The sequence below is a fragment of the Rana temporaria genome, chromosome 4 (assembly GCF_905171775.1).
Source record: "Rana temporaria chromosome 4, aRanTem1.1, whole genome shotgun sequence".
In the NCBI taxonomy this organism is placed as follows: domain Eukaryota; kingdom Metazoa; phylum Chordata; class Amphibia; order Anura; family Ranidae; genus Rana; species Rana temporaria.
The window spans coordinates 25,040,884-25,068,659 of record NC_053492.1 but is presented as its reverse complement, the minus strand read 5'-3'; the positions used below and the strand labels follow the sequence as shown (position 1 = coordinate 25,068,659).

The window sequence follows — 27,776 nt, the reverse complement described above, 5'->3', positions numbered from 1 at the left end:
TTTTCCTGATGTTCTCTTTCCAACAAAGAGAGAAACACAATTTCGTGCCTCCTTCTGAAAATGCAAGCTGCCTGGCAATCTCTGCCCTTCAGTGCCTCTGAGTCACAAACCCAGAACAAGCATGCAGCAAATGAAAGAGTGAAAAATCTGAGGGCCAGATTCACATATAATCCGGCTGCGCTGCGGCGGCGTAACGTATTCCATTTACGTTACACCGCCGCAAGTTTACACCGTAAGTGCTTGATTCACAAAGCACTTACCTGTAAACTTGCGGCGGCGTAGCGTAAATCCGCACGGCGCAAGCCCGCCTAATTCAAATTGGGGCGGGCACCATTTCAATTAGGCGCGTTCCCGCGCCGAACGTACTGCGCATGCTCCGTCCGTAAAATTACCCGACGTGCATTGCGCTAAATGACGTCGCAAGGACGTCATTGGTTTCGACGTTAGCGTAAATGGCGTCCAGCGCCATTCACGGACGACTTACGCGAACGACGTGAATTTCGACGTGGGAACGACGGCCATACTTAACATTGGTTAGACCACCTAGTTAGTAGGCAGCCTTAGTTTTACGCCGCGTATCTTGACGGAAACAACGTAAATTTAGAGCGACGGGCAAAGCGTACGTTCGTGAATCGGCGTAACTAGTCATTTGCATATTCTACGCCGACCGCAAGGGAATCGCCACCTAGCGGCCGGCCTAGAATTGCAGCCAAAGATCCGACGGTGTAAGTCAATTACACCTGTCGGATATTTGTGAGAACTATGCGTAACCTGATTCTATGAATCGGGCGCATAGTTACGACGGGCGGATTTCAGAGATACGACGGTGTATCAGGAGATACACCGTCGTATCTTTTTTGTGAATCTGGCCCTGAATTCCTTGTTTCCTGTCTTGTCCCTGGTCAGCGATTCAGAATCATTGAAACCAATGCTTTGATGAAAGCTTCTTTGCCGAAACGCGTCAAGTATAGCCTGTACCCGTGTAACCATTTTATTCAAGAGCATCCGAGTTGCCAGCCCTTTTTGATTCAAGTATTGTATTTATGGGGCCTGAACATCCTGGCTAGAGCACCAGATCACAGTTTGTGGACTTCTATATTGGCTGGGGTAACATTTTGTTTCTCATGGAAACCAATGCACCAGAATGTCAGCCAGGCATCAGGAATGTTCAGGACAGCTTACATATTTCTCTCATGGTAGATGTAGTTTAATGCAGGGATCGACAAATCCGGGCGCCATTTCGCCATGGCGACTAGAAATAGTGTCCTGGCGACTTGGCTTGGAAGGTGGGCAAAAAAAAAAAGAATTTTTTTTGTGAGCTGGCGCCATCTGGTGGTGAGCCGTTGGTATTACAAGTTATTACCACCAGATGTGAGCTGGCGCCATCTGGTGGTGGCCGTTGGTATTACAAGTTAAGCATTACAAATTAAACAGCAATTCTAATGTAATTTTTCACTATTTTTCACTGCCATCTTCTTCCCTCTAATTAGAACCCCCAAACATTATATATATTTTTTATCCTAACACCCTAGAGAATAAAATGGCGATTGTTGCAATACTTTCTGTCACGCCGTATTAGCGCAGCGGTCTTACAAGCGCACTTTTTTTGGAAAAAATTACACTTTTTTTTAATTAAAAAATAAGACAACAGTAAAGTTATCCCCATTTTTTTTTTTATATTGTGAAAGATAATGTTACGCCGAGTAAATTGATACCCAACATGTCACGCTTCAAAATTGCGTCCGCTCGTGGAATGCCGACAAACTTTTACCCTTTAAAATCTCCATAGGCGACGTTTAAAAAAATCTACAGGTTGCATGTTTTGAGTTACAGAGGAGGTCTAGGGCTAGAATTATTGCTCTCGCTCTAACGATCGCGGCGATGCCTCACGTGTGGTTTGAACAACGTATACATATGCGGGCGCTGCTCACGTATGTGTTCGCTTCTGCGCGCAAGCTCGTCGGGACGGGGTGCGTTTTCTGGCTCCTAACTTTTTTAGCTGGCTCCTACTGTAGATTCCAAGCAAGTCTACCACTGTGTTCAGGACAAGTAACACTCCATAACATCCTTACCCATAGCGGTGCCTGGCCACATCTCGACTTAGTCGCTCAGATAAGTAAGCCCCAATCCGGTCCAGCTTCTCCGGGGCCGATAGAGCGTAGAATGTCAGCTTCTCCATGTTTGACTTGACCAGGCCATCCTAAAAAAAAAACACAAAAACAGATGAATGTACTCTACATCTCACAGGTTCTCAGCCAGTGGTACCCCAGGGGTACTTCTAATGTGTTCTTATAGTAATTCATCATAACAGTTTAGAATATCTAGTAGAAGTTGGTCACAATCATCTGGTCTTGCTCTGTAATGTTGAAGATGTGTCAGAGCTTCTCCAAGTCTCGTGAGTGATAGGAACATACCCCAGCATGTATATCCACATGGCTAGCAGACAACTAATTCAATCACCATGGAATGGCCGATGTTGATTGTCCAAGAACAGGGTGGAAAGTTGTGGACCTCTCCCGATATTTGTTACATCATCCCATCCTTGGTGCCAGTCTGCATAGGTGTTAATTGTTTAATTCCCATACAGTATCTCAGTGGTCTCCAAACTGCAGGCCCTTTGCTTGCTTTTATCGGGCCCTTGCCACTATTTCATCCACTAATGCCAACAATGGGGCAATATTCCATCCTACCGAGACCCAAAGAACAGGGCACATTTCCTCCCAATGACACACCAAAGATGGGGCAAAATCTCTCCCACTGACACTAATAACGGGGCCCAATAACATCAGCGATAAGGCACATTTCCTCCCAATGACACCAACGATGGGGTAAAATCTCTCCCACTGACACCAACAATGGGGCCCAATAACATCAGCGATAAGGCACATTTCCTCCCAATGACACACCAACGATTGGGGAAAATCTCTCCCACTGACACCAACAACGGGGGCCAATAACATCAGTGATGGGGCACATTTCCTCCCAGTGACACCAACGATGGGGCAAAATCTCTCCCACTGACACCAACAACGGGGGCCAATAACATCAGTGATGGGGCACATTTCCTCCCAATGACACCAACGATGGGGAAAAATCTCTCCCACTGACACCAACAACGGGGGCTCAAAAAGATCAGCGATGGGGCACATTTCCTCCCAATGACACCAATGATGGGGCAAAATCTCTCCCACTGACACCAACAACGGGGGCTCAATAAGATCAGTAATGGGGCACATTTCCTCCCAATGACACACCAACGATGGGGCAAAATCTCTCCCACTGACACCAAGAACGGGGGCCAATAACATCAGCGATAGGGCACATTTCCTCCCAATGACATACCAACGATGGGGCAAAATCTCTCCCACTGACACCAATAACGGGGGCCAATAACATCAGCGATAAGGCACATTTCCTCCCAATGACACCAACGATGGGGCAAAATCTCTCCCACTGACACCAACAATGGGGCCCAATAACATCAGCGATAAGGCACATTTCCTCCCAATGACACACCAACGATTGGGGAAAATCTCTCCCACTGACACCAACAACGGGGGCCAATAACATCAGTGATGGGGCACATTTCCTCCCAGTGACACCAACGATGGGGCAAAATCTCTCCCACTGACACCAACAACGGGGGCCAATAACATCAGTGATGGGGCACATTTCCTCCCAATGACACCAACGATGGGGAAAAATCTCTCCCACTGACACCAACAACGGGGGCTCAAAAAGATCAGCGATGGGGCACATTTCCTCCCAATGACACCAATGATGGGGCAAAATCTCTCCCACTGACACCAACAACGGGGGCTCAATAAGATCAGTAATGGGGCACATTTCCTCCCAATGACACACCAACGATGGGGCAAAATCTCTCCCACTGACACCAAGAACGGGGGCCAATAACATCAGCGATAGGGCACATTTCCTCCCAATGACATACCAACGATGGGGCAAAATCTCTCCCACTGACACCAATAACGGGGGCCAATAACATCAGCGATAAGGCACATTTCCTCCCAATGACACCAACGATGGGGCAAAATCTCTCCCACTGACACCAACAACGGGGCCCAATAACATCAGCGATAGGGCACATTTCCTCCCAATGACAACAACAAAGGGGCAAAATCTCTCCCACTGACACCAATAACGGGGGCCAATAACATCAGCGATAGGGCACAATTCCTCCCAATGACACCAACAAAGGGGCAAAATCTCTCCCACTGACACCAATAACGGGGCCCAATAACATCAGCGATAGGGCACATTTCCTCCCAATGACACCAACGATGGGGCAAAATCTCTCCCACTGACACCAACAATGGGGCCCAATAAGATCAGCGATGGGGCACATTTCCTCCCAATGACACCAACAAAGGGGCAAAATCTAAATCCACTAACGCCAACAACAGGGTGTTCCGTCAGATATGGCGACCCGTCAGAATTGGAAATGGAAGTGACGTTCCATTTCCTCCATCTTGCTACACCCCGCACTCCTTATTACTGTAATAATACACAGAGAAGGGGGCAAGCGGACATCTTGTTACACCCACCTTTTACACTTTAACAGTAGACTGAGTTGATATAGTAAAATACAGTACTTAAAACTCCATCTGACTGTTTACATGATGAATTTTAAAAGCAGCGGCAAGCCTGCTGATCTCAAAGGCTTGCTAATCGGACAGAAGTTCGCTGCTTTTAAAATTCAACATGTAAACATATACACAGAGTTGTAAGTACTGTATTTCACTATATCAACTCAGTTTACTGTTAAAAAAAAGTGTAAGATGCAAAACTCTGATGGGTGTAGCAAGATGTCCGCTTGCCCCCTTCTCTGTGTATCATTACAGTAGAGGAGTGCTGGGTGTAGCAAGATGTCCGCTTGCCCCCTTCTCTGTGTATCATTACAGTAGAGGAGTGCTGGGTGTACCAAGATGGCAGCGATGGAACTTCACTTCCGTTACCAATTCTGACGGGTCGCCTAATCTGATGGAACAGGGGCTCAATAACATCAGTGATGGTGCACAATTCCTCTCAATGACACCAACGATGGGGCCCAATGACATCAACAATGGGGCACAATTTCTCCAGGTTACACCAATAATGGGGTGCAATTACTCTCTCTGAAACAAACAATGGGGTATTATTTTCCCCACTGATGTCGGGACCTTTTCTACTCTCACTGGCCACAGTCTGGTCCTCCTAAAGTCTGGAGAACAGTAAACTGGCCCTTTGCTTAAAAAGTTTGGAGGCCCCTGCAGTAGCTGAAAGTGTGAGCTCTACAACCATTTATATTTACCTAGGTGGAAGTAGAGCATTGATCTATTGCTGCATCTGTCCACTGCCACCCCGCTACACCGAGAACCGAACGTTCAAAGAATGCTGATCGCTCAGTTCTCGCTCATCAGACTTTATTCATACTTGGCGTTTTGGGATCTCAAATACTATAATCGCAAAACGCAGGTTCAGGTGCCATTATTTTCAATGGCAGCTAAAACACAGAGCAGTTTTGTCACAATTATCAGGTGATTTATCGCGTGGCAATCGCAGCAAATCACATTGTGTGAAGCTTGTAGCTCCAAAAATGAGCAGGAGCTTCTTTTTGGCGACAAGCATCACGGGCAACGATTTGCCGCTAATGCCGCGTGATAAATCGTGGCAAAACCGCACCACAATTTAGGTGCTATTGAAAATAATTGTGTGTAGAGCTACCACCTACTGTGAGTCATTCTCAGCTTCTGTAACACGGCTCCCAGCCTCAAAGGTCCCTGAAAACCTCCAATCTCCAAAGAACATGGTTTTGACAAAGCACTTCCATAGTGTGAAATGCATCAACCTACCTGCATTTCCCCTGCCTGTACTCATCCAGTGCTTTTATTATTAATGCTTCAATAGACTTTTTATTTTACTCTCTGTGTGGGTGTGCTGCCGATCCGCAGATTCTCTGTTCCTCCAATGAACATAAGTAAAAGCTCGCCCCAAAATACAGTGCCTTGAAAAAGTATTCATACCCCTTGAAATTTTCCACATTTTGTCATGTTACATCCAAAACCAAAGTAAAAGTAATCCTAGCAGCTAACAAGCCGCCGGATTACATTTACAGGCGGTGGAAGGGGGTCCAAACAACCTCCCATTGCCGCCTTTACCGGGCTCTCCCAATGCGATTGGGGAGCCCGGTAAGGGTGCCACCAGCGACATCTGATTCTGGGCACACAATGAAAGGAATTTATGTTGTTCCGCCCACTGTGTGACATCAGAAACCAGAAGCGATGAGAATTTAGTCACTTCCGGTTTCAATTCTTTGTTTACCTGGATGTTAACGGTGTCTAATCGGCTGTATTGGAGGCCAGAGGAGAGATCTGGGGTCTAGTAGAATATTGGAGGGCAGAGGAGAGATCTGGGGTCTAGTAGAGTATTGGAGGGCATAGGAGAAATCTGGGGTCTAGTAGAGTATTGGAGGGCAGAGGAGAGATCTGGGGTCTAGTAGAGAATTGGAGGGTAGAGGAGAGATCTGGGGTCTAGTAGAGTATTGGAGGGCAGAGGAGAAATCTGGGGTCTAGTAGAGAATTGGAGGGTAGAGGAGAGATCTGGGGTCTAGTAGAGTATTGGAGGGCAGAGGAAAAATATGGGGTCTAGTAGAGTATTGGAGGGCAAAAGAGAAATCTGGGGTCTAGTAGAGTATTGAAGGGCAGAGGAGAAATCTGGGGTCTAGTAGAGTATTGGAGGGCAGAGTAGAGATCTGGGGTCTAGTAGATCCCAGATCTCTCCATAAAAAGGATATGCAATGGCCAACATTTTATTCTCTAGGGTCTGTTAAAATATATATATATATATAATGTTTGGGGTTTCTATCTCGTTTTATAGCCAAAAAAATATGTTTTTTACATGTAGGAGGAACGTCAGAATTGGCCAGGAAAGTGGTACATTCTTAGATCCCCATACACACTATTAGATTTTCTGCAGAATTTTGTCTTCAGATTTACCAAAACCATGTAGTGCAAAGGCCTGCCTGATTGCATACAAACTGAAACTCTTAAGGTTCGACCTCATATTATATGGTTTTGGTAAATCTGAAGACAAAAATCTGCAGAAAAACTAATAGTGTGTATGGGGTATAAGATTAATTTCATCTTCACATGCAAGAGCTGCAAATTCTGTACCATTGCTCTCATTTTCTTTTCTATATACGTCTTCTCCCTGGTGGCTCGCCATCTCCCCGCGTTTTGCTGGCTCAGCTCCTTTCTCTTTTACGGCTGTTGTGTGATAAGAAAATTCCAAGGACTTCTACTCTGACCTTCTCAGAATCACTGGAGTTCATTAAAGCCGCCATGCAGATTACGACTCCCTTTCCATCCGATGGCAGGAATCTCGTCTTACCTGGAGCAAGTGTCAAGGTGTGCATGCCATATAAAAAGTGACATATATTTATACATGGATTGTATTGCTGAATGCTGACTTAGGCACAGTGCAGACACCGAGCAGAGGATCAATGTTATGGAGGGAACAGGAAGAAGGCCTTTAGAGTAAAGTGACCACAAGTATGTCTCTAGTTATACATACAGTTGTGCTCAAAAGTTTGCACACCCTGACAGAAATTGTGAAATTAATATTGAAAATAGAACTGATCATGCCAAAAAACTGTTTTTTTATTTTAAGGATAGCGATCACATGAAGCAATTTATTATCACATTGTTTTTTGGATCCTTTTAAAATCATAATGATAACATAAATCACCCAAATGGCCCTGATCAAAAGTTTACATACCCTGGAATGTTTGGCCTTGGTACAGCTGCTGAGTGTATGCTGGATGGGGGAGAAGCTGAGTTGATACTGGATGGGGAGCAGGGAGAGCTGCTGAGTTGATGCTGGACAGGGAGCAGCCGAGTTGATGCTGGGTGGTGGAGCAGGGTAAGCTACTTAGTTGATACTGGATGGGGAGCAGGGGAGCTGAGTTGATGCTAGGTGGGGTAGCTGCTGAGTTGATGCTGGGTGGGGTAGCTGCTGAGTTGATGCTAGGTGGGTTAGCTGCTGAGTTGATGCTGGGTGGGGTAGCTGCTGAGTTGACGCTGGGTGGGGGAGCAGGGGAGCTGCTGAGTTGATGCTAGGTGGGGTAGCTGCTGAGTTGATGCTGGGTGGGGTAGCTGCTGAGTTGATGCTAGGTGGGTTAGCTGCTGAGTTGACGCTGGGTGGGGGAGCAGGGGAGCTGCTGAGTTGATGCTGGGTGGGGTAGCTGCTGAGTTGACGCTGGGTGGGGGAGCAGGGGAGCTGCTGAGTTGATGCTGGGTGGGGTAGCTGCTGAGTTGACGCTGGGTGGGGGAGCAGGGGAGCTGCTGAGTTGATGCTGTTTGGGGGAGGAGAGAGAGCTGATGAGTTGATGCTGGTTGGGGGAGGAGGGGGAGCTGCTGAGTTGATGCTGGGTGGGGGAGCAGGGTAGCTGCTGAGTTGATGCTGGTTGGGGAAGGAGGGTGAGCTGCTGGGTTGATGCTGGGTGGGGTAGCTGCTGAGTTGATGCTGGTTGGGGAAGGAGGGGGAGCTGCTGGGTTGATGCTGGGTGGGGTAGCTGCTGAGTTGATGCTGGGTTGGGGAGGAGGGGGAGCTGCTGGGTTGATGCTGGGTGAGGGAGCAGGGCGAGCTGCTGAGTTGATGCTGGGTGGGGGAGCAGGGCGAGCTGCTGAGTTGATGCTGGGTGGAGGAGCAGGGGGAGCTGCTGAGTTGAGGAGCAGGGGGAGCTGCTGAGTTGAGGAGCAGGGGGAGCTGCTGAGTTGATGCTGGGTGGAGGAGCAGGGGGAGCTGCTGAGTTGAGGAGCAGGGGGAGCTGCTGAGTTGATGCTGGTTGGGGGAGGAGGGGGAGCTGCTGAGTTGATGCTGGGTGGGGGAGAAGGGCGAGCTGCTGAGTTGATGCTGGGTGGAGGAGCAGGGGGAGCTGCTGAGTTGATGCTGGGTGGGGGAGCAGGGGGAGCTTCTGAGTTGATGCTGGTTGGGGGAGGAGGGGGAGCTGAGTTGATGCTGGTTGGGGGAGCTGCTGAGTTGATGCTGGGTGGAGGAGCAGGGGTAGTTGCTGATTTGATGCTGGGTGGGGGAGCAGGGCGAGCTGTTGAGTTGATGCTGGATGGGAGCAGGGGGAGCTGCTGAGTTGATGCTGGATGGGAGCAGGGGGAGCTGCCGAGTTGATGCTGGTTGGGGGAGGAGGGGGAGTTGCTGAGTTGATGCTGGGTGGAGGAGCAGGGCTAGCTGCTGAGTTGATGCTGGACGGGAGCAGGGTGAGATGCTTAGTTGATGCTGGGTGGGGGAGTTGACCCTAACTGAGCCGCTGAAAATGAAATTTAAACTATTTGATATTGTACATTTTCAGTATGAATTACGCCACAGTGCCTTCAGCTACAGAGGTCACAGAGGGTTTGTTTGAAAGCTCATATACGGAGTGTTGAGATTTAAAAAGTCCATAACCTGACGCAATTTGTTTTGTGTCATCAGAAGCTATAATTTTTGGTTTGATACCTGAAACTATACTGAACTGTCGGATTCACTTCACTGCAGGTGTGCAGTCTCCTGCGTAGTGTTATGTTCAGCGTGCAGTGCAATTTAATAAGTGGTATAAATGAATATAAAATACTGCACATAGTGTTTTTTATTATATTGTCTACATGGCGTGGAATGGTACGACAGCCTGATCAACAAAAGCTCCTTACCTCTGAATCTTCTGGGAAGATGTTATCGACTAGCCTCTTGTAGCGCGGACGCAGCGCCCCACAGCAGCCACAAACACCTACAAAACAGATAAAGACAGAACTTTCATTACAAGATGCCAGACAAGTAGAGCATTCAGTTCCGAATATGCCATTTCAACACCTATAACACTTGAATACTTCAATATTTTTTAAACTGATATAAACAAAAATGCTCAGTTGTGTGCTAATGCTGCCTCGAGAATATTTTATTCTAAGCATAGTATTTATCTGTGTAAATGGGGGCAACCATATTTTCTTATAACAAGCGCAGGTTTTGCTTCCTGCTTTGCAATGCTGCACAATAGTTGTGCTTTCCTGCTTCTTCTAACATCACAAGGCAGATAATCAACTGAAAGCAATGTCCTCCATGAGGGGCTCATATCTTATCTCGAAGGTTAAAGCTAAACTCCAGCATTACCTTTTTCCCCACATATGTAGAAAGTCAATTCCCGGCAAACTTGCATCTCCAAAATATAACCCTTTGAATCTGCAGCAGCTATTGAGCCCACCTTCATTTTCTGTCTGAACCACTTCAGTTGTCACCAATCCTCTCTCATCCTGATCTATGTTGTCATTGGTCAGCCTCAATTTCTCTCCTATGAATCATTTTGTTCCTCAGAATTATATGAGCACATACCCAGAATCCCTTTAGATATACATACTTTCTGGGTGGTGCAGACTTTAGCTATGCAAACGGCTGATCAGTTGCTTGATTACAAATCAAAGAACCAATCAGCAGATAACACAGCTAAAGTTTGCACCACCCAGTGGCAAGCTGGGGAGGAGCAAGCACATCTAAAGGGATGCCAGAGATGTGTTCTTTCACATACAACTCTTAAAAGAAGATCAAAGGCAGTGTGCTGTAACGTTTACAGGACCCAGGTGGCCCTTCCCATCTATGACCAGCAGACAGACTTAGTGGTGATGTCACTGGGTCTCAAAAGAGGGATTATTTAAAGAAAAAATTATTCGATTGAAAATGTTTATTTGCATGTTGATCGAGAGGAGGAACTAGGGAAGGTATTATATGAATACGTTGCACTTTAGTATAAATGTAGAGCTAAACCTTATTCCCTGTGTTCATATATAATTCCAAAGTACAGAGCCCCCTAACTACTTGGGGACTGGAAGGATTTACCACCTTAAAGTGGAGGTTCACCCGAAACTTTTTTTTTAACATTAGATTGAGGCTCATTTTGTCAAGGGGAATCGGGTAGTTTTTTTTAAAATCGAAGCTGTACTTACCGTTTTAGAGAGCGATCTTCTCCGCCACTTCCGGGTATGGGCGTTCCTATTTGATCGACAGGCTTCCGACGGTCGCATCCATCGCGTCACGAGTAGCCGAAAGAAGCCGAACGTCGGTGCGGCTCTATACGGCGCCTGCGCACCAACGTTCGGCTACCTTCGGAAAATCGTGACGCGATGTATGTGACCGTCGAAAGTCTGACGGAAGCCTGTCAATCAAGTAGGAACGCCCAGTCCCGCAGCCCATACCCGGAAGCGGCGGAGAAGATCGCTCTCTAAAACGGTAAGTACAGCTTAGATTGTAAAAAAAACACCCGATTCCCCTAGACAAAACGAGCCTCAATCTAATGTTAAAAAAAAAGGTTTTTGGGTGAACCTCCACTTTAATGAGCAGGCTATTTTTTGTGATACGGCACTGCGTCGCTATAATTGACAATTGCGCGGTCGTGCAACGCTTTACCCAAACACAATTTATGTCCGTTTTCCCCCACAAGTAGAGCTTTATTTTGGTGGCATTTGATCACCTCTGCGTTAAATTTTTTTGCGCTATGAACAAAAAAGACCGGCAATTTTGAAACAAAAAACAATATTTTTTATTTTTTGCTATAATAAATATCCCCCCCAAAAAAACATAAAAAAAACTCAATTATTCCTCAGTTTAGGCCAATATGTATTCTTCTACATATTTTTAGCAAAATAAAAAATCGCAATAAGCGTATATTGATTTGTTTGTGCAAAAGTTATAGGGCCAGATTCACAGAAGAAGTACGCCGGAGTATCTGCTGATACTTCGGCGTACTTTCAAATTTGCCGCGTCGTATCTTTAGTTTGAATTCTCAAACAAAGATACGACGGCTTCTGACTTCGATCCGACAGGCGTACGGCTTCGTACGCCTTCGGATCGTAGGTGTAATACTTTGGCGCCCGCTGGGTGGAGTTCGTGTCGTTTTCCGCATCGGGTATGCTAATTAGCGGTTTACGGCGATCCACGAAGGTACGCGCGGTCATCGCATTCTCTTACGTCGTCGCTAGTCGGCTTTTCCCTGTGTATAGTTACAGCTGCTATTTCTTGGCGTCGAATACATTTTTTTTTTTTTTTGTGCAAGTCGCCCGTGAATAGGAAAGGACGTAACGCACGTCGCCGTTCAAAAAATGACGTCGGTGCGATGTCATTTCGCGCAAAGCACGGCAGGAAATTTCAAAACGAAGCATGCGCAGTACGTTCGGCGCGGGAACACACGCCTAATTTAAATGATACACGCCCCATTTGAATTAGGCGGGCTTGCGCCGGACGGATTTACGCTATGCCGCCGCAAGTTTACAGGCAAGTGTTTTGTGAATCAAGCACTTGCCCGTAAAACTTGCGGTGGTGTAACGTAAATGCAATACGTTACGCCGCCGGAATTCTACGTGAATCTGGCCCTTAGCGTCTACAAAATAGGGGATAGATTTATGGCATTTTTATTATTTTTTTACTAGTAACTGTGAAGATCAGCGATTTTTAGCAGGACTGCGACATTGCGGCGGACAGAACGGACACTTCTGCCACTCTTTTGGGACCAGTGACATTTACAGTGCCTTGCAAAAGTATTCACCCCCTTGGCTTTTTACCTATTTTGTTACATTACAGCCTTTAGTTCAATGTTTTTTTTAATCTGAATTATATGTGATGGATCAGAACACAACAGTCTAAGTTGGTGAAGTAAAATAATAAAAATATATACACAATACTTTTCAGAAATGAAAAACTGATAATTGGCATGTGCGTATGTATTCACCGCCTTTGTTATGAAGCCCATAAAAAGCTCTGGTGCCACCAAATACCTTCAGAAGTCACATAATTAGGGAAATGATGTCCACCTGTGTACAATCTAAGTGTCACATGCAGTGCCGATCCTGACCTCCCTGGGGCCCTAAGCAAAATGACCTGGCACATTAAAAATGAGAAGCGGAGGGCGCTGACGACAGTTGAGAAGCGGGGGGAGGGGGTGTTCTGCTTTTCGGAAATGACTCAGCCAGCGAGTTCAGAAGCGGGGTGAGGGGGCGAAAATGACTTCTCACCAGGCGGGGCCTCTAGTAATTTGGGGGGCCCTTCGCAGCTTTGCGGGGCCCTAAGCGGCTTGCATAGTGAGCCTATAGGGAGGATCGGCCCTGGTCACATGATCTGTCATTACATAGACACACCTTTTTGAAAGGCCCCAGAGGCTGCAACACCTAAGCAAGAGGCACCACTAACCAAACACTGCCATGAAGACCAAGGAACTCTCCAAACAAATAAGCGACAATGTTGTTGGGAAGTACAAGTCAGGGTTGGGTTATAAAAAAATATCCAAATCTTTGATGATCCCTAGGAGGACCATCAAATCTATCATAACCAAGTGGAAAGAACATGGCACAGCAGCAAACCTGCCAAGAGACGGCCGCACACCAAAACTCACGGACCGGGCAAGGAGGGCATTAATCAGAGAGGCAGCACAGAGACCTAAGGTAACCCTGGAGGAGCTGCAGAGTTCCACAGCAGAGACTGGAGTATCTGTACATAGGACGTCAATAAGCCGTACGCTCCATAGAGTTGGGCTTTATGGCAGAGTGGCCAGAAGAAAGCCATTACTTTCAGCAAAAAACAAAATGGCACTTTTTAGTTTCCAAAAAGGCATGTGGGCAACTCCCAAAATGTATGGAGGAAGGTGCTCTGGTCTGCTGAGACTAAAATCGAACTTTTTGGCCATCAAAGAAAACGCTATGTCTGGCGCAAACCCAACACATCACATCACCCAAAGAACACAATCCCCACCGTGAAACATGGTGGTGGCAGCATCATGCTGTGGGGATGTTTTTCAGCAGTCTGGACTGGGAAACTGGTCAGAGTTGAGGGAAAGATGGATGGTGCTAAATACAGGGATATTCTTGAGAAAAACCTGTACCACTGTGATTTGAGGCGAGGACGGAGGTTCACCTTCCAGCAGGACAATGACCCCAAACACACTGCTAAATCAACACTTGAGTGGTTTAAGGGGAAACATGGAAATGTGTTGGAATGGCCTAGTCAAAGCCCAGACCTCAATCCAATAGAAAATCTGTGGTCAGACTTAAAGATTGCTGTTCACAAGCACAAACCATCCAACTTGAATGAGCTGGAGCAGTTTTGCAAGGAGGAATGGGCAAAACTCCCAGTGGTAAGATGTGGCAAGCTCATAGAGACTTATCCAAAGCGACTTGGAGCTGTGATAGCCGCAAAAGGTGGCTCTACAAAGTATTGACTTTAGAGGGGATGAATAGTTATGCACATTGACTTTTTCTGTTATTTTGTCCTATGTGTTGTTTGCTTCACAATAAAAAAAAATCTTCAAAGTTGTGGGCATGTTCTGTAAATTAAATGATGCAAATCCTCAAACAATCCATGATAATTCCAGGTTGTGAGGCAACAAAAACACGAAAAATGCCAAGGGGGGTGAATATTTTTGCAAGGCACTGTATACAGCGATTAGTGCTATAAAAATGCACTGATTACTGTATAAATGACACTGGCAGGGGGAAGGGGTTAACCACTAGTAGTGATTAAGGGCCAGATCCACAAACGAATTACGCCAGCGTATTTATGGATACGCCGCGTAATTTTTAAAATGCCCCGTCGTATCTCTGTTTTGTATTCACAAAACAAGATACGACTGAATCTGGGCTCGATCCGACAGGCGTACGTCTTAGTACGCCGTCGGATCGTAGGTGCATATTTACGCTGGCCGCTAGGTGGCGTTTCCGTCAAATTTCGCGTCGAGTATGCAAATTAGCTAGTTACGGCGATCCACGAACGTACGTCCGGCGCATTTTTTTACGTTTCCGTCAGGCTTTTTTTCGGCGTATAGTTACCCCTGCTATATGAGGCGTATCCTATGTTAAGTATGGCCGTCGTTCCCGCGTCGAATTTTGAAAATGTTACGTCGTTTGCGTAAGTCGCTCGCGAATAGGGCTTTGCGTAGAATGACGTCACGCCGTAAGCTTTGGCTTGTTCCGGTTTAATTTCGAGCATGCGCATTGGGATACCCCCACGGACGGCGCATGCGCCGTTAAAAAAAAACGTAATTTACGTTGGGTCACGACGTATTAACATAAAACACGCCCCCATCACATACATTTGAATTGCGCGCCCTTACGCCGCCTAAGTTACATTACGCCGCCGTAACTTACGGCGGGAATTCTTTGAGGATACAAAAAAAAGATGTAAGTTACGGCGGCGTAGTGTATCAGAGATACACTACGCCGGACGGAGAGAAGCGCCGCGCTTTGTGGATCTGGCCCTAAGTGCGTAAATGTGTATTCTGGGAGGTGTTTCTAACTGTGGGGGGAATGGACTGGCTGGAGGAGGAGACAGATCGCTGTTCCTGATCACTAGGAACAGACAATCAATCTGTGCTCCCCTGTCAGAACGGGGATCTGTCTGTTTACATTGACAGAACCCCATTCTGGCTCTCTGTGGAGCGATCGCTGGCGGCCGGTGGACATCGCGGCCGTTGGTAACACGCATCAGATCACAGGCGCGCCCACTGTATCTTTAGCATGAACCGATGTACAGCTACGGCGATTCACGCAATAGAGCCAATCTGCCGCAGTATAATGATGGCGGCTGGTCGGCAAGTGGTTAAAGCGGGGGTTCACCCGTACATAAAACTTTTTCCCCTTAGATGGATGCTCGTTTTGTCTAGGGGAATCGGCTAGTTGTTTTAAAATATGAGCTGTACTTACCGTTTACGAGATGCATCTTCTCCGCCGCTTCCGGGTATGGGCTGCGGGAATGGGCGTTCCTATTTTGATTGACAGTCTTCCGACGGTCGCATCCATCGCGTCACGATTTTCCGAAAGAAGCCGAACGTCGGTGCGCAGGCGCAGTATAGAGCCACACCGACGTTCGGCATCTTTCGGCTACTAGTGACGCGATGGATGCGACCGTCGGAAGCCTCTCGGAAGACTGTCAATCAAGAAGGAACGCCCGCTCCCGAAGACCCATACCCGGAAGCGACGGAGAAGATGCATCTCGAAAACGGTAAGTACGGGTCATATTTTAAAACAAATAGCCGATTCCCCTAGACAAAAAGAGGAGGAAGCTAAGGGGATTTTTTGAAAAAATTGTCTTATGGGTGAACTCCCGCTTTAAGGAAAAGGAAAGTATTTTAAATATCTATCTCTGTAAAACAAAAAAAAATGCAATTGTGGCAAAAAGCTAAAATAGAATTCCTGCGGCACAGGTAGAAGATAACAGAAATCAGTGCTGTAATTGGGGATGAATGATCTCCGGAGAAGGTATTGTATCCTGTGTATTGTGTGATCTGTACAAAGCTCCGCAGAGCTGTATTCTGCATTATTTGAAGAACAGAGGGCCATAGAGGACAAATGCTGAACAGCTATGAGCTAGAGAGAAACGATAAGAGCGACATCAGAAACATTCTCTCATCCTCGCACCTTGCCCAACGCTCCAGAGACTCTCCGCTTCCCAGTAATAGGTCGAAGGGTTCCCACAGAATCTGACTAATGGGAATAACTCCGACGTGTGCGCTGACGTGTGACTTGTCACGTATCACACTTCAGGGAACGTGTCTCTCCCCAGCTTCATGTAAACTTAAAATGTGGTTTCAGGAGATGAGCGAAAGCAGCCAGTGAACTGCTACTACCAAAATCCACTCCGCTATAATTCACTTTTATATAGTCCTGATGATTTATTGGCCGTTTTTCAGAGAATATGAACGATAACACGAAAACTTTTCTATCACTCATGGTTCACAGTGTTGGGCTGAAGCCATTTATTATCAATCAACTGTGTTTATTCTTCTTAACCACTTAAGACCCGGACCTTTAGGCAGCTAAAGGACCTGGCCAGTTTTTGCGATTCGGCACTGCGTCGCTTTAACTGACAATTGCGCGGTCGTGTGACGTGGCTCCCAAACAAAATTGGCGTCCTTTTTTCCCCACAAATAGAGCTTTCTTTTGGTGGTATTTGATCACCTCTGCGGTTTTTATTTTTTGCGCTATAAACAAAAATAGAGCGACAATTTGGAAAAAAATGCAATATTTTTTACTTTTTGCTATAATAAATATCCCCAAAAAATATATAACATTATTTTTTTTTTCCTCACTTTAGGCCGATACGTATTCTTCTACCTGATTTTGGTGAAAAAAATCTCAATAAGCGTTTATCGATTGGTTTGCGCAAAATTTATAGCTTTACAAAATAGGGGATAGTTTTATTGCATTTTTACTATTTTTTTTTACTACTAATGGCGGCGATCAGCGATTTTTTTCGTGACTGCGACATTATGGCGGACACTTTGGACAATTTTGACACATTTTTGGAACCATTGTCATTTTCACAGCAAAAAATGCATTAAAAAGTTAACCACAAGGGGGCGCTGAAGGGGTTACGTGTGACCTAATTTGTGTTTCTAAGGCCTTGTACACACGGTCGGACCAAACCGATGAGACTGGCCCATCGGACTGTTTTCATCGGTTCACCTCTGAAGTGGCCGTACGGCCTGATATGTGTACACACCATCATTCCAAAATCCGATCGGGTCAGAACGCGGTGACGTCAAACACACGACGTGCTGAATAAAACTAAGTTCAATTCTTCCAAGCATGCGTCGACTTGATTCTGAGCATGCGCAGGTTTTGAACCAATGCTTTTCTGTACTAACCATCGGTTCGGTTTTGAAGCATGTTTAGAAACGGGGCCTTACTTACCTTACGGGGCCTTACTGTAGGGGGTGTGGCTGTAGGTGTGACGTCATTGATTGTGTTTCCCTATAAAAGGGAACACACGATCAATGGCGGCGCCACAGTGAAGAACGGGGAAGCTGTATTTACACACAGCTCTCCCTGTTCTTCAGCTCCTGGGACCGATCGCGGGACTCCAGCGGCGATCGGGTCCGCTGGTCCCGCGGTCCCGGACCCACGGCTGGGCACTTAAAGAGGACGTACCTGTACGTGCTTGTGCCCAGCTGTGCCATTCTGCCGACGTATATGTGCAGGAGGCGGTCCTTAAGTGGTTAAATCATAATGGCAACAGAAACTACCCAAGTGACCCTGATCAAAAGTTTACATGCCCCAGTTCTTAATACAGTGTATTGCCCCCTTTAACATCAATGACAGCTTGAAGTGTTTTGTGGTATTTGTGGACGAGGCTCTTTATCTTCTCAGATGGTAAAGCTGCCCATTCCTCTTGGTAAAAAGTCTCCAGTTCCTGTAAATTCTTGGGCTGTCTAGCATGAACGGCACGTTTAAGATCTCCCCAGAGGGACTCAATGATATTGAGGTCAGGAGACTGAGATGGCCACTCCAGAATCTTCACTTTATTCTGCTGTAGCCAATGACAGGTGGACTTGGCCTTGTGTTTTGGGTCATTGTCATGTTGGAATGTCCAAGCTTCCTGGCTGATGAAGGCAAATGTTCCTCCAGAACTTTCTGATAACATACGGCATTCATCTTGCCATCAATTTTGACCAAATTTCCTGTGCCTTTGTAGCTCACACATCTCCAAAACATCAGCGATCCACCGCCGTGTTTCACAGAAGGAATGGTGGACCTTTCATCATAAGCCTTGTTGTCTCCTCTCCAAATGTAGTGTTTATGGTTGTGGCTAAAAAGCTAAATTTTGGTCTCATCACTCCAAATGACTTTGTGGCAGAAGGTTTGAGGCTTGTCTCTGTGCTGTTTGGCGTATTGTAAGTGGGATACTTTGTGACATTTGTGTAGTAATGACTTTCTTCTGGCGACTCGACCATGCAGCCCATCTTTCTTTAAGTGCCTCCTTATTGTGCATCTTGAAACAGCCACACCACATGTTTTCAGAGAGTCCTGTATTTCACCTGAAATTATTTGTGGATTTTTCTTCGCATCCCGAACAATTTTCCTGGCAGTTGTGGCTGAAATTTTAGTTGGTCTACCTGACCGTGGTTTGGTTTCACCAGAACCCCTAATTTTCCACTTCATGATTAGAGTTTAAACACTGCTGATTGGCATTCTCAATTCCTTGGATATCTTTGTATATCCCTTTCCTGTTTTATACGGTTCAACTACCTTTTCCCGCAGATCCTTTGACTTATTTTGCATTCACCATGACTCAGAATCCAGAAACGTCAGCGCAGCACTGGATAAAAGATGCAAGGGTCTGTCAGGAGTCCAGAAACTCATTGACCTTTTATACACACACACACACACACTAATTACAAGCAAACAGATTACAGGTGAGGATGGTTACCTTTAATAGCCATTCAAACCCCTTTGTGTCAACTTGTGTGCATGTTACAGTATCAGCCCAAAACCACCAGGGTATGTAAACTGTTTTTCAGAGTCATTTGGGTAGTTTCTGTTACCATTATGATTTAAAGAGTAAACACAGTTGATTGATAATAAATGGCCTCAGCCAAACACTAACCACGAGTGAAAGAAAAGTTTTTTGTGTTATCATTCATATTCTCTGAAAAATGGCCAAGAAATCATAAATTCTGCCAGGGTATGTAAACTTATGAGCACAACTGTAGATACTGTGGTGGGCCGGCAGCCTCTTGCCAGTCACTCTGTGATTTGCAAACAACTGGTTCTAGAAAGTTGCCATGGGGGTGAAGAAGTGTTGCTGATAACTCTGTGTTCACATCATTAAAGCAGGCATGTCTGGGGCCCAATATTTAAAAAGAGACTCAGATGGGTGGAGTTGGGAATCGCTGCCCTGCAGAATCACAGGGTTGGCATTAGGTGTTCCTGCCATCATTTTACCCTGACTGTGGCTTGATGTATGCAAGCAATACAAGGGGTGAGTAGACTGCCCCCCCCCCCACGTTTGAACCATTTTTCCATATTAAAGTGGAACTTCACTCTCTCAATCAACATTTATTACTTTTATTTGTCATGCTGCTAGCATTAGCAAATAGATAGAAAAGTACAGTAGTACCTCGGATTACAAGCATAATTAGTTCCAGAAGCATGCTTGTAATCCAAAGCACTTGTATATCAAAGCAAGTTTCCCCATAGGAATCAATGGAAACTCAGATAGTTGGTTCCACAGTGACTGCTGGTGCATGCAGTACTGTATGTGGCCAGAGGTGCAGGGGCGCCGGTGTATGCAGTACCGCATGTGGCCAGAGGTGCAGGGGCGCCAGTGTATGCAGTAACGCATGTGGCCAGAGGTGCAGGGGCCCCGGTGTATGCAGTACCGCATGTGGCCAGAGGTGCAGGGGCCCCGGTGTATGCAGTACCGCATGTGGCCAGAGGTGCAGGGGCCCCGGTGTATGCAGTACCGCATGTGGCCAGAGGTGCAGGGGCGCCGGTGTATGCAGTACCGCATGTGGCCAGAGGTGCAGGGGCGCCGGTGTATGCAGTACCGCATGTGGCCAGAGGTGTAGGGGCGCCAGTGTATGCAGTACCGCATGTGGCCAGAGGTGCAGGGGCGCCGGAGACACTTGGAGGTGCTCGGAGACACTTGGGTGTCTCTGAGTGTCATCAGCGCCCTCGCACCTTTGGCCCCATGGGGTACTGCACACCCCAGCGGCTTGAATCCTACGCTCGCAAATCGAAAAAAAAAAAAAAACGTTTTACTGTATATCATATTACTTGTTTTAAACTTTTTTTTACATTTCTTTATTTCCTGGTTTCTTGCCCATTCAAGTGATGTCATACATCCCATGAGTCTTCAGGAGGGAAGGAGGGGTTTTCTCAGCTAAGCACACTCTCCTGCCTGCATGCCTAACTCAAGGGCAGACGGACTCCAGGAAGTAAATGCTACATGTTTTCCCTTACTCTAGATGGCGACAGGTGTTTTTCTAAGTGATTTCTTCACAATATAAGGCATGGAGACATGGATGGATGGAGGAGTTTGCTTTGAATATTAAAAATGAATTAAATTGTGTTTTTGGTTTTGTGGGGCTCAGATGCAGTGAAGATCCGCTTTAAATTCCCTAGCTTGGGTTGTACCTTTAAAAATTCCGTCCAACTAAATTACCACTTGGACAAAATCCAGGAACTATGAAACAGTGGATGAAGTCCAAGGGCTCCATGTAGTCTGAACACTCATTTTATCCAATATATTATCCAATTTGAAATGCTTTGCCCAACACCCACCTGCACAAATAATGAAGGTAAGAATTCTGGGTGATTCAAGGACAATAAGTTGAATTTTATACTCAAATATACTCATTCTAAACACCACAGGAAATAATATTTTTAATTGACAAATGAGGAATTACACTAATGCCGCGTACACACCATCACCATGTGATGAAAAAAAATGACGTTTTTAAAAACGTCACTTTAATTGACCGTGTGTGGGGGAAAACGTCGTTTTATGTCTTCTAAAAAACGACCAAAAAAAATTGAAGCATGCTTCAATCTTATGTGTCGCTTTTCAAAACGTCAACTTTTACTTCACAGAAATTGACCGTGTGTAGCAAAAACGTTGTTTAAAACGACGTTTTTTCATCCGCGCATGCCCAGAAGCTACTTATGAAGCGAGCTTCAATGGAAAAACGTGGTGGAACGTAACCTCGCTTTGCTAGAACATTGTGAGAAAAACGATGGTGTGTAGGCAACTTCGTCTTTGAAAATTGAAGTTTCAAAAACGTTGTTTTTTACTTCACAGAAAATGTCGTTTTTTTTCATCACATAAAGTGATGGTGTGTATGCGGCATAACAGTCTCATCTATCTCTTGGAAATCATTGTGCCGAGTTTTCAGGTCTGTTTATGGGCCCATTATGAAGGACTCCCACTATCCCTACACTGAGCTACCGGCTCAGCACACCTGCTGTGCCCATCCTGAGGGGTTGCCACCATCCCTGTGCTGAGTTCCTGGGTCTGTACACCTGCTGTGCCCTTTATGAAAGGTTCCCACTATCCCTGTGCTGAGTTCCTGGGTCTGGCCCCCCGTGCTGTGCCTATTATGAGGGGTTCACACTATCCCTGTGCCGAGTTACAAGAAGCCTAAACTCCTGTACTTGTTCCAGCCTGCTCTTCAGTGAGTGGTCGCCAACTTCCGACTCCTGCCGGCGCTGCAGCCAATCAGGTCTTGGCTCTTTTATAAATTTTGAGCAAAATGTGTAACCATGCTAGCTACCAAGCACCATGTCTCCAGCACCTGAGTACTCCATTCCTCCAATGCTGGTACCCTATGCACATTTATTTGAGCCTCCTGTGTTCCCAGCAATCCGGTGCACTCCAGTGTTCCCCATTCTTTGTTGCTCCTGTGACTGTGGATCTTGTGCCTCCATATCCCTTGCACACCAGTGCTTCCAGAGACTCTTGCATCCCTGTGCACTCTCGTGACCCCAGCATTTCAGTCTCCAACATCATCTGTGACCCCTGGGCACTTCGAAGACCTCAGTGTCTCCTGTGACCCCTGCACTCCTTTACCTCCAGAGATTCAACCACCCCCTGTGTCTCTAGCTAACTTTGTGACTTCAGTGACCCCAGGACTCCTCTGTCTTCACAGACCTCTGTGTGACCTTGTGAGTTCGAAGCATCCTCTATCACCCAGTGACCCCAGGGCATCCTGTGCCTCCAGTGACCCCAAGAGCATCTTGTTCCTTCAGTGACCCAAAGAGCATCTTGTGCCTCCAGTGACCCCAAAGCATCCTGTGCCTCCAGTAAACCCAAGAGCATCCTGTGCCTCCAGTGACACCAAGAGCATCCTGTGCCTCCAGTGACCCCAAAGCATTCTGTGTCTCCAGTGACCCCAAGAGCATCTTGTGCCTTCAGTGACCCCAAGAGTATCTTGTGTCTCCAGTGACCCCAAAGCATTCTGTGTCTCCAGTGACCCCAAGAGCATCTTGTGCCTTCAGTGACCCCAAGAGCATCTTGTGTCTCCAGTGACCCCAAGAGCATCCTGTGCCTCCGGTGACCCAGAGCATCCTGTGTCTTCAGTGACCCCCAAGAGCATCCTGTGCCTCCAGTGATGCCAAGAGCATCCTGTGCCTCCAGTGACCCCAAAGCATTCTGTGCCTCCAGTGACCCCAAAGCATTCTGTGTCTCCAGTGACCCCAAGAGCATCTTGTGCCTTCAGTGACCCCAAGAGCATCTTCTGCCTCCAGTGACCCCAAGAGCATCCTGTGCCTCCAGTGTCCCCAAGAGCATCCTGTGCCTCCAGTAACCCCCAAAGCATAATGTGCTACCCAGTGACCTCAAGAGCATCCTGTATCTCCAGTGCCCCCAAAGCATAATGTGCTACCCAGTGACCTCAAGAGCATCCTGTGCCTCCAGTGATTCCACAGCATCCTGTGTCTCCAGTGCCCCCAAAGCATAATGTGATACCCAGTGACCCCAAGAGCATCTTGTGCCTCCAGTGACCCCAAGAGCATCCTGTATCACTCTGTGACCCTTGGATATCCAGTATCTTGCGACTCAATTGGACCCTGAGCACCTCCGTCCCTCCTGTATCCCCACGCTGCCCCAGGTATGCTCTTCTATTTCCTGGACCGACCCACTCCCATTCCTGTCTGTGACACCGATAACAACTAAGCAGAAAAAAGTATTGAGTATTCCTAGTAGGGTACAATAAACAGCTATTTCAGGGACGTGATCAGCCCTTGAATGACTTGTTTGACCCTCAGAAGTCTATGTACACTCAGACTAACTAAGCTGAGAGAAAACGAAGGAAAATGCTTGAACTGCAGCGATATTTCATTGTAGAGGGCTCCACAACTGTCCTTTATTTTCCCTCTGGCTCCAAAGAGACATGCAGGTCAGACGCAGCCTTCGTCTATAATAAAAATAAATGTATTTCTAGCTGGCGCAGGACGCAGCAATAAAATACTATAATAATTCATCACTCTCACTATGCTTCATTGGCCTACAAATCTACTGTAGATGAAGGGATCCAGACCAGCAAGTCAAGAGATATTTTTTTTTTATCAGAGTTTTTCACCATAAAATTTGTGATAATCATGCAGCAAGTGGTCAATATATATCCTTACTATAATTTTATACTTATAAAATATCAAAATAATGTGCGGCACTTAAAGTAGATACAGTATAAACCCAACCACTGCAATCTCAAATAAACTCTTAACATGGCATTTCAATTTTTTTTTTTAGAATCTGCAGCTTTCATTAGCAAACGTTCCCTAGGGATCCTACCACAAAGATCTTTGTCCAGGCACTTCCTGGTATGGGGTGACAACAAAATGGAGAATACAAATGACTGGTTCAGCTCATATTATATGCAGGCATGGTCCACTGTTGTCACCATTAGGAAAACAACCCTGAAAAACGCCAAGCAGCCATTTCTGGAGTGCATGCAGACAGGAAGCGGCTGCAAACAAGCTGTAGATGATCAGCAGTACTGAGATGGAACAAAGTAGAGCTGCATGGTTCTGGCCAAAATGAGAATCACGATTATTTTGCTTAGAATAAAGATCACGATTGTCGCAGTGTAAAATCTTTCACATTATACAAACAAAAATTGGGATAACTTTACTAGTTATTTTTTTTTTTATTCATTAAAGTAATTTTTTCCCCCAAAAAATTATATTTGAAAGACCGTTGCGCAAATACAGTGTGCCGTAAAATATTGCAACAACCACCATTTTATTCTCTAGGGTCTCTACTAAATATATATATATATATATATACAGGGGTTGACAAATTTGCTTGGAATCTAGGAGCCAGCTAAAAAAGTTAGGAGCCAGAAAACGCGCCCCGTCCTGACGAGCTTGCGTGCAGAAGCGAACACATACGTGAGCAGCGACCGCATATGTAAACGGTGTTCAAACCACACATGTGAGGTATCGCCGCGATTGGTAGAGCGAGAGCAATAATTCTAGCCCTAGACCTCCTCTGTAACTAAAAACATGCAACCTGTAGAGTTTTTTAAACGTCGCCTATGGAGATTTTAAAGGGTAAAAGTTTGACGCCATTCCACGAGCGGACGTAATTTTGAAGCGTGACATGATGGGTATCAATTTACTCGGCGTAACATTATCTTTCATAATATTAAAAAAAATGGGGATAATTTTACTGTTGTCTTATTTTTTAATTAAAAAAAGTGTAATTTTTTCCCCAAAAAAGTGCGCTTGCAAGACCGCTACGCAAATACGGCGTGACAGAAAGTATTGCAACGATCGCCATTTTATTCTCTAGGGTGTTAGGATAAAAAATATATATAATGTTTGGGGCTTCTAATTAGAGGGAAGAAGATGGCAGTGAAAATAGTGAAAAATTACATTAGAATTGCTGTTTAACTTGTAATGCTTAACTTGTAATACCAACGGCCACCACCAGATGGCATCAGCTTACACATCTGGTGGTAATAACTTGTAATACCAACGGCTTCACCACCAGATGGTGCCAGCCCTCCCCCCTTCCAAGCCAAGTCGCCAGGACCCTATTTCTAGTCGCCATGATTTGACAGGATTTGTCGAGCCCTGTATATATATATATATATATATATATATATATATATATATATATATATATATATATATATATACACATATAATGTTTGGGGGTTCTCAGTCTGTTTCTAGCAAAAAAAAAATATGGTTTTAACTTGAAAACAACAAATGTCAAAAAAAGGTTTAGTGTTTAAAGCGGAGCTCCGCTGTAAAAAAACAAAACATTAAAAGCCAGCAGCTACAAATACTGCTGACTTTTAATATTAGGACACTCACCTGTCCCAGGGTCCAGCGACGTTTGCAGCAGAAGACGAGCAATCGCTCGTCTATCTGCTGCCCCCACCGCCATCCTCGGTGAAGGATTCAGGAAGTGAAGCGCTCCAGGTTCACTGCTCGATTCCCTACGGCGCATTCGCGAGTCGCGCAGCGCCGTCCTCACTGGTCCCCGTTGTGTTCTGGGAGCCGAGTGTTTCCCAGAACACAACAGGCGGGGGCGGGAAGTGACGCACTACCCGCAGAGAGGACTCCCGGAAGTGGGTGCAAATACCTGTCTTTGACAGGTATCTGCACTCCCCTGAAAGGTGTCAAATGTGACACCGGAGGGGAGGAGGGTTTTGATGAGCGGAAGTTCCACTTTAGGGTGGAGCTCCACTTTAAGGGGTTAAACTTAAACTTAAACAGAAGTCTATTTCTTTGATGTAAAAAACAAATTGTTACAATGTTTAGACGTAAAGCGGAGGTCCACACCAAAAGTGAACCTCCGCTTTTCGGAACTCTCCTCCCCTCTGGTGTCACATTTGGCACCTTTCAGGGGGAGGGGGTGCAGATACCTGTATAATACAGGTATTTGCACCCACTTCTGGGAATAGACTCCCGCGGGAGTCATGCCCCTCCCCCGCTGTCTTCTGGGAAACACACAGGTCTCAGGAGACAGAGGGGACCAGTGAGGACGCGCCTCGCCACTCGTACATGCGCAGTAGGGAACCGGGAAGTGAAGCCGCAATGCTTCACTTCCCGATTCCCTCACCGAGGATGGCGGCGGGGGCAGCCAAGAGACGAGCGATCGCTCAGCTTCGGCTGCTGACATCGCCGGGGCGCTGGACAGGTAAGTGTCCATTTATTAAAAGTCAACAGCTGCAGTATTTGTAGCTGCTGGCTTTTAATATTTTTTTTTTTAGGTGGACCTCCGCTTTAACATTCCACTGATAAAGAATGTTCTCATACTTGGCAGACTGCCCAGATTTTTTCTTCCTTTCTTGTGACGGCTGAGCAGAGAGAATTCTCTGCATACAAAAGATCGGGAAATACTTTGTCAAGATCGCGGAAATCGGGAAATACTTTGTCAAGAATCGGGAAAAAATTGCGATAACAATTCTTGACGATTAATCGTGCAGCTCTATATTACAAAGCATTAAAAAGAAAAAAAAAAGGTAATACATATGTGTTTTATTAAAGGTACAAAACCTCTTCTTTAAAATTCTTTACTGTTAGGACCAGCTCCACCAGCACATACACACTGCATATTCCATTCAACCCTGGTGAGAGTTTGTGCCATAGAGGTACAAATTCTCCATTCGATTTAACGGAGATAGCAGTGTACATCTACAGGGGGAGCCTGACCTGACAGTGCAGAACTAGAAAAGAAGGCTGCAAGGCCAGCTCAGCCCAATGTCTGTGGAGTGGGGGCAATTAGGCATAATGCCTCGTACACACAACTGGTTTTCCCATCAGGAAAACTGCTATGACAGCTTTTGGCCGGGAAAACCGGGCGTGTGCAGGCTACATAGCAGTTTTCCCGACAGTAAAACCACCGGGAAAAATGAGAACATGTTTTTTTTTCCTGCCGGGATTCCCGGCGGTTTTTAAGCTGGCAGTTTTTCCATGGGGAAAGCCTAAGGTGGAGCATACACACGGCAGGGTTTCCCGACCAAAGCTCTCATGGCAGTTTTCCTGCCAGAAAATCCAGCCGTGTGTAGGGGGAAAAAGCTACCGAGCAAGTTCTTGGTTTTCTCCTCGGTTTTCCCGGTGGACCTTTTTCCGACAGGAAAACCGATCGTGTGTACAAGGCATAAGACTTGGTGGAGAATGGTCTGAATACAGGCCCTTCAGTCCACTAAATGTAACTGGACTAAAGTGGAATTACTGGCTGTCAAGCAAGCTGTCAGCAGGCATCAGTAAGCTTCAATCTGTGTGTGTGTTCAAGGTGCAAAGTGACAGTATAGACCACCCTTTAGGGCATATGTACTTACGGAACCATTCTTTCACTTGGGCTCCAATGTCCACCAGTGTCGGAGCCAAGACAGGGGAATAACCTCACGGAACCCTTGACCTAACAGTGTTTGGGCCAAGTGATGGGACACTCAGACCCAAGCACCGTCACATAGAGGAGGTCACTTTCTTCCCAAGCCCAGAACCCCTGCCCCATTA

The 27,776-nt window shown here is 46.1% G+C and overlaps 1 protein-coding gene across 2 annotated transcripts in view; it reads right to left on the bottom strand.

Moving 5' to 3' along the window:
• Positions 1-27,776, bottom strand: part of EFR3B (EFR3 homolog B) — a 352,965-nt gene that overhangs the window by 136,537 nt on the left and 188,652 nt on the right. For both annotated transcript variants that reach the window (XM_040348132.1, XM_040348134.1), the window contains exons 2-3: positions 9,702-9,778; positions 2,073-2,200 (exon numbers count right to left, since the gene is read on the bottom strand). In XM_040348132.1, the coding sequence (XP_040204066.1) occupies positions 2,073-2,200; positions 9,702-9,778 (205 nt within the window). The remainder of the gene's footprint in view (positions 1-2,072; positions 2,201-9,701; positions 9,779-27,776) is intronic.